This window comes from Condylura cristata, unplaced genomic scaffold (assembly GCF_000260355.1).
Source record: "Condylura cristata isolate star-nosed mole 26May11 unplaced genomic scaffold, ConCri1.0 scaffold00003, whole genome shotgun sequence".
Classification (NCBI taxonomy): Eukaryota; Metazoa; Chordata; class Mammalia; order Eulipotyphla; family Talpidae; genus Condylura; species Condylura cristata.
Genome location: NW_004567104.1, coordinates 74,784,386 through 74,796,390, shown reverse-complemented (window position 1 = coordinate 74,796,390; position 12,005 = coordinate 74,784,386). Strand labels below are relative to the sequence as shown.

General features: G+C 55.2%; 1 protein-coding gene across 1 annotated transcript; it reads right to left on the bottom strand.

Annotated features, from left to right (window-relative positions):
- Positions 1-7,716: 7,716 nt before the first annotated feature.
- On the bottom strand, positions 7,717-12,004 carry LOC101633307 (carbonyl reductase [NADPH] 1; the record flags this gene model as incomplete). The annotated part of the gene is made up of 3 exons (XM_004675534.2): positions 7,717-8,382; positions 11,130-11,237; positions 11,728-12,004. Coding segments are annotated over 3 exons (822 nt in total), but the record flags the coding sequence as incomplete, so codon positions are not given.
- Position 12,005: the final 1 nt, after the last annotated feature.

The window sequence follows — 12,005 nt, the reverse complement described above, 5'->3', positions numbered from 1 at the left end:
GGTGTGGGGAGAGGGCAAATCCTGGCGGGTCCGTCTGGGCCATGCAGCCTGCGTTTCCCGTGTGCTTTGTGCCCGAGTGCAGTGGGTGGGGCCTGAGTGTAGTGGGTGGGGCCGGTCAAGGTGACAGTAGGGCTTGGCTGAGAAGGGAGGAGGTGGGGAAACCAGGCATGGTGTGTCCATTTTTATTCTACAGAGGAACACATAGAATATACTCTTGGTCATTTTACATGCACTGTGCAGCATTGCTAACTACGTGCATAGCATTTTCCAGCAGATTGCTAGAACATTCTCATCTTGCATAACCGAGACACCATACCCTTTGAACCACTTCCCATTTTCCCTTATCCCCCAACCCTGAGTAACTATTCTGCTCTGTTCCAACAAACTTGACTACTCTAGGTCTCTCATATGAGTGGAATCATGCAATATGTATTTTTTTGTGACTTAACGTGTTGTGCTCAAGGTTCATCCATGCTCTGGTACGTGACAGGATTTCCTCCCTTCTCCAGGCTGAATAGTATTCCATCGTGTGTTGATAGTCATGCATGGCTTCAGGATGGGGAGACTTCTGGGAAACTCACTTAAAGGTATTTTCACATGTGAGATTTTATAGTAATTGACTTATTTCATTTACCATGGTGCCTTCAAGTTCCATGCATGTGTTGCAAATGGCAGGATTTCCTTTTTAATGGCTGAATAATATTCCACTGTAGATACAGAGTAGTTTCCTCAGCTATTCATCCTTCAATAGGCACATTGTTTAATTCCATGACTTGGCTGTTGTGATAATGTTGCTATAAACATGGAGTGTAGATATGTCTTTGACATAGTGTTTTATTTTCCTTGGGATATATCCCCACAAGTGGAATTGCTGGATTCTATGGTAGTTCTCTTCTTTTGAGGTACCACCATGCTGTTGTCCAAAATGGCTGCACCAATTTATATTTTTAAATTCCCACCCACAATATAAAAGAGTTCTCTGTTCTCCACATCCTTGCCAACACTTGTTATGTCTCATCTAGTAGATGGTGGGGTGATTCCTCACAGCTGTGAGTTGATGCTTACAATGGTTTCGATTAATGTTTCTCTGATATGAGTGATGTTGAGCTTCTTTTCACATACCTGTTGACAATTCAAGTATCTCTGGAAAAATAACTATTCTGGTCTTTTGCTCATTCACAGTTGGCTTAGCTATTTAGTTTGCTGAATTGTATGAGCTCATTATTAACCCCTTATCAGCGATGTGGTTTGCAAGTATTTTCTTTGATGCCACAGATTGCCTTTTCGTTTTGACCTTGTTGCTTCTTCAGGCATCATTCACAAAACCATTGCCCAGGGTAATGTTCGGGAGCTTCCCCTGTGTTTTCTTCTAGGTGTTTGATTGTTTCAAGTCCTACTGTTAAGTCGTTGACCAGCATGGTGCTGGGGTGTCTCTCCTTCCAGTTCCCTGAAGCTGGTTTCTTCCTCTGTTCACAGTGACTCAGGGCAAAGGGGGTGGTGCCTGGAAGGCTGAGACTTCCCTAGCTACAGATGGGGGAAGGGGTTTTGAATACCACAGCTTCGGGCTGTGAATAGGAGCCTCTTCTATGCGAGAGGCAGGTGTCCGACTCCACCCTCCCCATGGTTCCCACTCCAGCTGTCCAGATTGGGAGCCTGAGGCTCGAGCCCGGAATCACCCTCTGCACCCTTCTTGAGCTCTCCATTCGGGCACCCCTTCTCTAGCCCCTGACACTGGCGTTTGCCCAGAGCTGACCGTCACACGGAGGGCTCCACGTGGGGCCTTCCCTGTCGGGCGGGCGGCAGGCCCCGGTGTCCTGTGAACAGTCCCTTTCACTTTCCCTTCCCTTTTCTGCGGGACCCTGGCTCCTGCTGTTTATCTCCCAGGGTTATTCACTGTTCTGATGCAGCTTAGTTGTGAGTCCAGAGGAGTCACAGACAGTCCCTGCTGGCTTCACGTGGTGTGATTTGGCTGGATGCCTGGACTCCCTCTGTGCAGAGAAATTAGACCTCATCTATTGAAATGGAAAATAGATACTTCCTCTACTTGGAAGGGAAGCAGTTGGGGGACTTAACCCACTCCTCCACCTCGTCTTTTCCTGAGTGTCATCACACGCACTCTAGGTGTTATTCTAGCACTTTCTAGAGGATCCTCAGTGCAGACTGTACTTCTCCTTTTGTGTGCGTGTGCTGCTGCGTGGCTCCATGAACACAGAAGTCACAGCCAGCAGCACTAACTGTGCCTGTCACAAATATGCCTGTAAGGAGCATGGAGTAACTCAGGCTCTTTTCCACCCCGCTGCCAGCCCCTCTGGCCGCCACCCTGGCTTTGTTTCCCCCCAGGTTTCATCACCCACACACGATACTGCGCTCTTGCAGGAAAGCACGTAGGAGCGCGAGCACACGCTCCCGCACGTATAGACGCCAGGGCCGAGAGCCTTGGGGAGATCTCAGACATCGGGGGGCTTGGAGGTGCGGTGGCTGCACACCTGCCTCCCTGCTGCTGGCCTGCCGGGGTGTCCAGTCCCTGCGTCAGCAGTAAAGGCGGGTCAGATATACCTCAGGCCCCATTCTGTGGCCGGAGTCAACAGTGTCTGGAACGGGGGGACATTGAGCCCTGGCTTCGGAGAACTGGGTGGAGGGGCTAGGGCGGCTTTTCACTGTAGTATGTATTTTGTTGACTTTTTTTTTTCAGTAGGTGGCCTCCTGTATTTATTTAAAATAAGCGAGGGGTAAATGTCTAGCTCTTCTGCGCGATGGTTCATCGGTATGGTGGCGTTCGCCCTGCGCAGCGCCTGGACGGTCGCTAGATGGCGCCCTTTCGCCCTGCGGATCCGTCCTCGCCGCGGGGGTTTCGCCTTGGCTCAAGGACCAGCTGCAGTGACCTGCATTGGTGTCTTTACAGTCGCATCACATCGGAAGCCGGTTTCCTCCGCTGTAAAATGGGGGCTATAACAGCTTCAGCTCCTGAGGACTAAAGAAGGGGCACGCCCACTGAGCAGGGCAAGACGGTAGCCGTGGCGAGGGGCGCCCGCCAGTGTCCCAGCTCACCGGGTGCCCGGATCCTCATTTATTTCAGTTAAGGAAGAACTGCGCCATGTCTGCAGTTCCCCAGGTGTGAACAGTGACAGAGAATGTTAGGGTCCGAAATCACTCGGTTGACTCCCGTGACAAAGAACAAGAGCAGAGATGCACAAGCATCTCAGCTACCTGAGCCAGATAGCTGGGGTCAAGCTTTCCTGCAGGCACGCAGGCCACACGAGGAGAGCAAGACCCGGTTACATACGTCATAGCTGACACAAATTCAGAGAGTCACAAACTCCAGGCCCCCAAGGGCAGGTTACCCAGAACAGATGTCTCAGTCCGGAGCTGCTATCAGGTCTAGCCTCAGCCGGTTTCAGGAGCTGGCTCCAGGGGTGTTAGCTGCCTGCCCTCCTTTCTGGGCCCAGGGTGAGTCAGAGACCCAGACAGAGGGGCCTGGCGAGAGGGGCTTAGCAAGGTAAGTCTCAGTGCTATGCAGTAGCCACTGCAGCACGAGTTCAGTCCCCAGGCAGGGAGCGACCCACAGGGCGCAGCAGACCTCTCCTGACCCGCCCGCTGCTCCCCTCAGCAGTGTGCCTGTCAGTCAGCCTGTTCTGCGCCCCATTCTGTCTCTGGGGAAGCCTCTCACTACTCCCCTACCCCGCACCTCTGGCATGTACCCCAATACATAAATAACTAAATCTTAAAAAAAAAGAGAATACAGGCCCTCCCTGGTGGCGCAGCGGGTTAAAACGCAGCACTGAGAATCTAAAGCCACTTCCGCATGAGTTTGATTCCCGCCTGCCCCGGAGGTGACCACATGGCGTGGCAGACCTCTCCTGACCCGCCCGCTGCTCCCCTCAGCAGTGTACTTCGTTGATCTGCCTGTTCTGCTCCCCACTCTGTCTCTGGTGAAGCCTCTCACCGCCCCTGAGCCTCTGGCCTGTGCCCCAGTTCTGTATGCACAAATAAATAAATTAAAAAAAAAAGAGAATACAATCATGTTTATCTGACTTTCTCACCATGGAGATTCTCCTAAGGTGTGTGAAGAGCAGAGCCGAAACCCAGTACCCAGTGCCAAGACAACCGCAGACAGATCAACTTGTCTTGCTCATTTTGGACACAGTCACGATGAGACGGGACAGCGTGCCCTCTGCACTTTGCACTGTTTCAGTCTGTGGCCCGCACCCCGTGTGGCCCGCACCCCGTGTGTTTTTACTGGCCGCTGCTCCTCCGCCGTGTGGAGACCATGCTTGTTCATCCATCCGCTGTCCGACGGGCCCTTGAGCCCTCAGAGCGGGCAGCGGCCCTCCAGGGATGGTGCCCGCGTGTTGGTGTGGGCACGTGTTGTTTGCTGTTTCTCCCGGGGCTTTCCTTGGGAGCCGCCTCCTGAATCATCGGCGCCAACTGTGCCGAGCTGGTTGTGGCGGGGGGGGGGGGGGGGTCGCCAGGCTACTGCCAGTGCACAACCCCAGCCCCCACCCACTCCCTGGGCCTGCAGGCTGCTCCAGCGGCTCAGAGCCGTCCAGCGGGGACCTCCTGAGCTGCATTTCCCTGCTGGCTGCTCCTCACTTGCAGCCTCTTTTCACAGGCTGTTGGCTGCTCGTGCATCTTTGGGAGAAACGTCTTCTCCAAACCCTTTGATCACTTTAAACTGGACTATTGCCTTTGTTTCTGAGCTTGAAGACTACGTCGTTTTTAAAGATCTAAACACTGAAAAACTCTTAAATGTGTAAAGTAAGATGCCATGTGTCATATACAACGACATAAAAATTAAAGCGTATTAGGATGCAAGTTCAGATGATGGCGCCACGTGGCGAGAGAAGACCCTGCCACGGTTCCAGCTGACCCCCCAGGCCCCCAGCCCGGCCAGGCCGACCCAGACCTGAAGAAACACTCAGGAAATACAAATTGCAAGAAGTAACAATGTGCTGTGTTGCGCTTATTCCTTCCATCTTCCTACTGGTGGGAAACCTTGACGGGGGCAGCAGACAGAGCTGAGGGCAGCCACAGGCCGAGGATGGCGGACTGCCCTCCACCTGGGCCTCAGGCCTGTCCCAGGCCACCTGCCCACCTGTCCACTATTAGGTGAAACACAGAGCCTGCTGTGTCACTGACACTGTGTGACAGGTCTTCTGTGGTGGTGGCTCTGTGGGACTGGACTCCAGGATGTCCTGTCCCCACTGGGTCTTCACCTCCATGGACAGAGGCGGTCACTCTGAGCATTTCAGGGACTGTGAGGGAGAGCCTGGAAGAGAGAGAAACTTCTGGCTCTTCTCCTTCCCCTGGGCCTGCCCCTTGGTGGGGAGAGCAGCAAGAGGGTGTTTGCTGGCTGGGAAGCTGTTTCGTGCCTTGCAGGTCCACATACTGACAACAGCAGGGTGGGGGGCGGTGAGGCGGCTCTGCCCATGGGTGGCAGCACGGGAGGAATGACTGACTGACAGACGGACTGACGGATGGATGGACTGATGGACGGACTGACGGACGGACGGACTGACTGATGGACAGACTGACTGATGGACGGACGGACTGACTGACGGATGGATGGACTGACGGATGGACGGACTGACAGACGGACAGACAGACGGACTGACTGACGGATGGACGGACTGACTGACGGACGGACTGACTGACTCACAGGCAATGACTCACAGCATCCTGCAGCATCCCAATGAGGCAAGTGTCCCAGATGGAAGGGTTCCCTGGGGTAACTCCAGAAGTTCCTGAGTGATGGGGGAGATGATGGGGACCCCAGGCACAGGCTGCACCTCGGGGCTGACTGAGACCAGGCCTGAGCTGTGCGCTAGTAACTGACCAGGGGATGACGGGTGAGAACTTCTCTGTTCGTGTTGGCCCCAGAGAGGGCAGACAAAAGTGTGATTCTTAGCACTGTGTGGCTTCTGGGCATCTTGCCCTCAAACAGAGTGGGGGCTGTTCTTTCCTGTCTCCAGTTTGAGGCGGGGTTGATGGGAGCGCCTTGTGACTGTTGTTGGGATCCATTCTCTTCCCAGTTCCCCGGAGGAGAAGCCCGAGTGATATATTTTTTTAACCCACTGTGGAAAGATCTGCATCCTTCCTGAGGCCGACCACAGGCGTCCCCTGGAGCAACCACTTGTAAACACAGCTAAACAGTGCTGTGGAGCCAGGGAGTTTTGCTGCTAGGCAGAAGTTTTGCTTATGTCCAGAAGTCTTGGACACTCACGGACCCAACAGAGGCAGAGTCAATCAAAGCTATGAGGCTGTCCGCAGCCACTGCAGCACGAGTTCGATCCCCGCCAGGGAGTCACCCCCAGGGCACAGCAGACCTGTCCTGTCTCCCCGCTGCTCCCCTCAGCAGTGTACTTCAGTGGACCCCACTGTTCTGCTCCTCACTCTGTCCCTGGTGAATCCTCTCACCCCTGTACTCTTACCTACACCGCACTTGTGTAATTCATAAAGACACAGAACAGACTTTCCAAAAAAAAAAAAAAAAAATGAAAGGATAAAAGGAGAAAGACCAGGGACCTCCCTGGTGGCGCAGCGGGTTAAAGCACAGCACTGAGAATCTAAAGCTACTTCCGCATGAGTTCGATTCCCGCCCGCCCCGGAGGTGACCACATGGTGTGGCAGACCTCTCCTGACCCACCCGCTGCTCCCCTCAGCAGTGTACTTCGTCGATCTGCCTGTTCTGCTCCCCACTCTGCCTCTGGTGAAGCCTCTCACCGCCCCTGAGCCTCTGGCCAGCCTCTGGCCTGTACCCCAGTTCTGTATGTACAAATAAATAAATCTTTAAAAAAAAAAAAAGGAGAAAGACCAGCTACAGCCCCAACAATGATTCCAGGCTATGGTAGGTTGTAGTGATATAATGAGCAGCAACAATAGTGAGTAAAAAAAGCAGACTTGGAATGTGTTTTAAGTAGTTATCAACTTAATAGAGACCGACATAGACATAAGATCTTAACAGCAAAGTGGACATTTTATGACCAAGAAGGTTCAACCGTTACGAACCCCCTTTATATACAGGATAGACTCGTCCCACCTCTCGTGCCTCACGCGTCACGAGTGCAATCTCAGGTCAGCCACGCTGCTGAGTCTCGCGTTCAGACAGAAGAGAGCTGACAGTAACTGTCACTTCCAGAAACACCGCTTCATGCTGAATACTCCCCATTGCTTCGCATACTACGCGGATGGACCTTAAATGTCCGCTGACATTTCATTGTTTTCTCCCTGATAGGTGGCTGCTCGTGACCAGAGCAGTCACATGTACAGCGTCTCCCACATGCCACTACAGGTTGGCAAACAAGCTGTGGCCAAGCTCAGCTGCTCTCACGGGCCTGGGGTCACCTGGCTATTTTCGTGCTACAGAGCAGACCTGAGTAGACTGGCAGGACACTGTGTGGCCTGCAAAGTTGAAAATATTTACTATAACGGCCCTCCCTGGTGTGCAGGGGTTAAACCCCCGGGCAGGGAGGGACCCCAGGGCGCAGCATCTCCCCGCTGCTCCCTACTAGATCGCCTGTTCTGCGCCCCACTGTCTCTGTGAACCTTCTCCCCTTGCACCTGTGGCCTTCACCAGTTCTTGTGTGCATACACAAACCTTTTAAAAACATGTACTTTCCAGACTTGTTTGCCAACCTAGAGTTACTGTCCGTTTTCCCGACCTAACTTTTAGACCTTTAGATTTCCGAGCTGGGTCAGCATGTGATTAATGTGCACAAGTGGGCATCTGTACAGATTTATTCAGCAATTGTTCACTGGTTATTTACACCACACAATTTCTTTCCCTATAGCACAGAAATCACAAGTGTCTAGGGAACCAGGGGCCAACCCCAAGCGGGTACCCACAGGGAAATTCAATCATTTCTTTGCCCAGGAATGTGCTGGCCGTCAGTGACCACTGATCACGTGAGGACAGTGCAAAAGGACCCACGGTGGAGCCGAGCTGAGCTCACCACGGCTCCACCTTCTTCTCCATAACAAACTGTCCATGGGGCCCTTCAGCGTCCGAGGGCAGGAGGGCCAGGTAGACCGGGGTCTCTGCTCCTTCTTCTGGACTTTTGGTGGCGTTGGGGCCCGCCATGTCGGTCCTCACCCACCCCGGGCAGCAGGCGTTCAGGAGGATTCTGTCCCCGCCCCTCTGCTCCCTCAGCTTCCTGGCCTGGATGCGGGACAGGACCGTGACCCCGATCTTGGTCACGCCGTAGGCGGTGTTGGGCCAGCCCTCCTTCTGGTGCACCCCGTTCTTGGTGTCTTCCACAAACTTGTTCATGAGCCCCACCAGCTCCTCCTCCGTGATGGTCTCGCTTCTGAACTTCTGCTGCAGCTCGGGGCTGCAGCTCTTGAGGGCCCGGAGACTCACCATGCTGGACACATTCACCACTCTGCCTGCAAGTCAACACGGTTACCCAGAGGGTGTGCACGGCGTGATGGGGCAGAGAATCGATGGGATTTAGCGTTTATTGGAGACTTGGGAGTGCAGGACCTGGCGCCATCTACAGCTTGTCATTACAATGTCTCAGGTGGCGCCAGGGGGGTGATCAAAGGATAAGCGGCCATCGTCTTGCAGGAACAGACTAAGGCGTAAGAGGGGGCGCTCCTGCATTCTTGAGGAGATGGCCTCTGTTCTCCTCACATCCCTGTGGGAGCCTGGGCGTCAGGGAGGTCTGGCTGGGAAACCTGCCGGGGGAAGGCCACCTCGTCAGTGGCGTGCACTGCGTGCTTTCTGGTTTTGGCAACTGTGTTTTGGTCAGCTCGGGAGCAACATCCGGTGTCCTGGCCATACCACCTCGGGGAGGGCAGTGGAGTGGACGGCAGAAGCCCACTACACAAAGGCGGAGCGCGCCTACTGGGTGTGCTTTGGGAGCTCTCTCTGGACTAGGCCACGTAACTATCACGATGCACATGGACACGTGCTATTTCCAGAAAGCAGAGGAGCCAAACTAAAGGGAAGCCCCGAGGGGCCAGGGCCTGGAGACACTCGGGGGCTGAGGGGCGTGAAAGCAGGATGTGCCAGCACCCACCAGGAGGGTCACTTCCAGGGACACTCGGGTCCTGCAGGGGCTGGGCGGCAGCAGGTGCTTCTCTGACGTGGTCACCCAGGGCCACGCGAAGAAGGAAACAAGAAACGGCAGCCACGCAGAGATGGCTGATACGACGGACACCCCCAGAGGCACAGAACCCGGGAGGGTCTATTACTAGCAACAAGAGTTCTGGGGGCTCTGGGCCTGATCCCCAAGGGGCTGGCCCTGCATCAAGATGGGAAGGTGGTCAAATGGGTCACATCATCTGGAGAACAGGCTTCGCACCCCCAAAAGTAGATGCAACCCTTCGCGTAGTGGATCAGGACTGGCAGAGACACTTCACCTGCGTGCACTGACCAGCGACATTTCTCCAGCCCAGCAGACGCACCTTCTCGCCCACTGGTCTGACTCATACGCGACACGAGTGTGTCCTCACAGTCACGAGTGGGCGCAGGACAGACTTCCTCTCCGGGATGCTGGGTGCCATGCACCTGTCTTCTCTCCTGGTAAGGTGGCCCAGAACCCACTGCTCTGCAGACTTGGCAAGAACTGGGAACACCACTCCCAACCTCAGTCAGGATTCCCGGGGCGCCAATGGGGTGGACTTGCCTGCACCCCTCTGGCACCGGGGCCGGACAGCCCCTGGCTCTGGCCCCCCATCAGCCTACCCACTGTGCGCGGGGCTGGATGGAGGGGAAGGGCCATGTTAGAGGAGTCACAGGTACTGGACAAGATGTCCCTGGGGACGGTGAAAAGGTGTGGGTGACGACGACAGTGGGGAGGCGTGATAGTGAGGCTGCGGGAAGAAGACATGAGCTGAACCAAAAAGCAGCCACTCCCCCTGTCAGCTCTGCCCGTCACCGAGAGGTGTCTTTCCCAGGACATTCGGTAGTGCTTCCCAGAGGCTTTTTTTCTCAGACTGTAAAATCTTTGATATCACTGAATAGTTCTGCACAATGTTTTTATGTACGATCCGCAAAGCTGTTGTTCAAGTGAAGAGCTATATTAGCATAAAAACACTGAAATGTATAGCGGGCGTTATATAAATTCTGTTAAGATATTCAATGACCCTCTTGTTATAAAGAGCCTTGGCAAAGGCCCAAGGGCTGGCCTGGACGGGAACAAAGAGCTGCCCCCAGCCTGGCACGGCAGGGAGGTAACCCTGGATTGTGTTGCGTGACAAGAATTTCCTTCTTTCCCTGGGTCAGGCCTTATCATTTATGCTGACCATGAGATTATGCTGGGGCCTCGGGCTGTTATCAGCTAGCCTCTGGAGGGGCTGGACAGCTGGGTCAGCCAAGAGGGCTGTTGAGTGAGGTCCGTGTGGCCAGCCCCCAAGAGAAACACTGGCCAGCAAGGCTGGGGGAGGTTCTTGGTGGTCACTGTGTGGTCACAGCTTTGTGGATCGTCCCAGATGGCTAGTGTGAGAAAGAGCTGCTGTCCACAGCAATTTACGGTGTGTGGCCAGGCCTGGTCCTTCGTTGAGAGGTGGCTTGGCCCATGTTACTGCTGTAGCTGGCCTCCGGCAGAGAGGGTCTCCTACCGTGGCTTTGACCCGCTATCCATTTGGATACAAGGTCATCCCGAGTAAAACAGCTTTGAGTCCTTCTAGTGAGTTACTGAACTTGGTGTTGGGGACCTGCTGGACTTGTGAAGACCGAGAATAGTACTACTAGTTTGGTTCTTTTGGGCTGTAGAAACCAGTTAATGTAACCATGTGTCAACAGACAGAAAATATCTAGCAGACGAGATGCAGGAAAGGACCCTGGGAGTTAAGGGCCTGGGTGTGGTGTGGGATCCTAGCCTGAGTAAGGTCCCTCCAGGACAGGGAGCGGCAGGCAGGCGTGGGTCCGGGGTGGATTATCGGAGCTCACAGTTGAGGACACGCAGCACGGAGGGGCCTCTCTGAGGCTGCAGGAAGACTGGGAGGGTCAGCAAGTGCGGTGTGCAAGGTGTGACACAGCAGGTATGTGCTCCAGAGACACACAACCTGCCCAGTGTGGCTGAGCTGACTGGCGGCAGGACCCGCAGGAACGCAGGAGGCAGGGCCAGAGGCCAGATCCTGCCACCAAAGTGTGGTCCCCCACACACTCCCCTGGGGTTCGCACTCACCTTGGGGTTTTATAAGAGGCAGCAGTTCCGCGCTGACATCTCTAGTTCCAAAAAAGTTGGTTTTCATCGTCACCTCGGCTTGAACATGAAACGGTGTGGGGTCATTCACTTTGGGGAGAGAAGGAGAGCGGAATGAACCCGCGGAATGAACCCGCGGCGGTTGGCCAAGCACCACAGCACGAGAAGAGTGGGCGCAGGTAGAACCCGGTGAACTCGGAGCAACTGGCTTCGCGTTCAAGGTCCCGTCTTGGCGACACTCTGCGTCTGCCACAGGCCAGTTTCGTGAGGTGTCCCCTTGGGGGGGGGGCAGCTGGGTGAAGTTTGCGCGCCTGAGAGCTCTTTGACCTGATTTCGAGATTTTCCCTTTTATTTCAAAACACAAAACTGCCCGACTGGCCTCAAGTGCAGTCCAGACAAACTGCAAAGGTGGAACTGAGCCCAGGCGTGGAGCCTGGTGAGCACGAGGCTCCGGCTGGAAAGCCCTGGAATTCCGAGGGACGCGGCTCCCCACCCCTCCTCCGGCCCCAGGGAGGGGTTCGGGACCCCAAAGACCCAGGCGCCCCGCGATCCCCAGCCGCCCCGGAGTCCAGCCCTTTACCCTTGAAGGCGATGCCCGCGTTGTTGACCAGCACGTCCAGCCCCCCGTACTCCTGGCGCAGGAAGTCGCGCACCGCGCGCACGCTCTGCGGGTCGTCGATGTCCAGCTGGTGGAAGCGCGGGCTCAGGCCCTCGGCCTGCAGCCGCTGCACGGCCGCCCGGCCCCGCGCCGCGTCCCGCGCCGTGAGCACCACGTCCCCCGAGAACTGGCGGCACAGGTCGCGCGCGATGGCGAAGCCGATGCCCTTGTTGGCGCCGGTCACCAGCGCCACGCGGGTG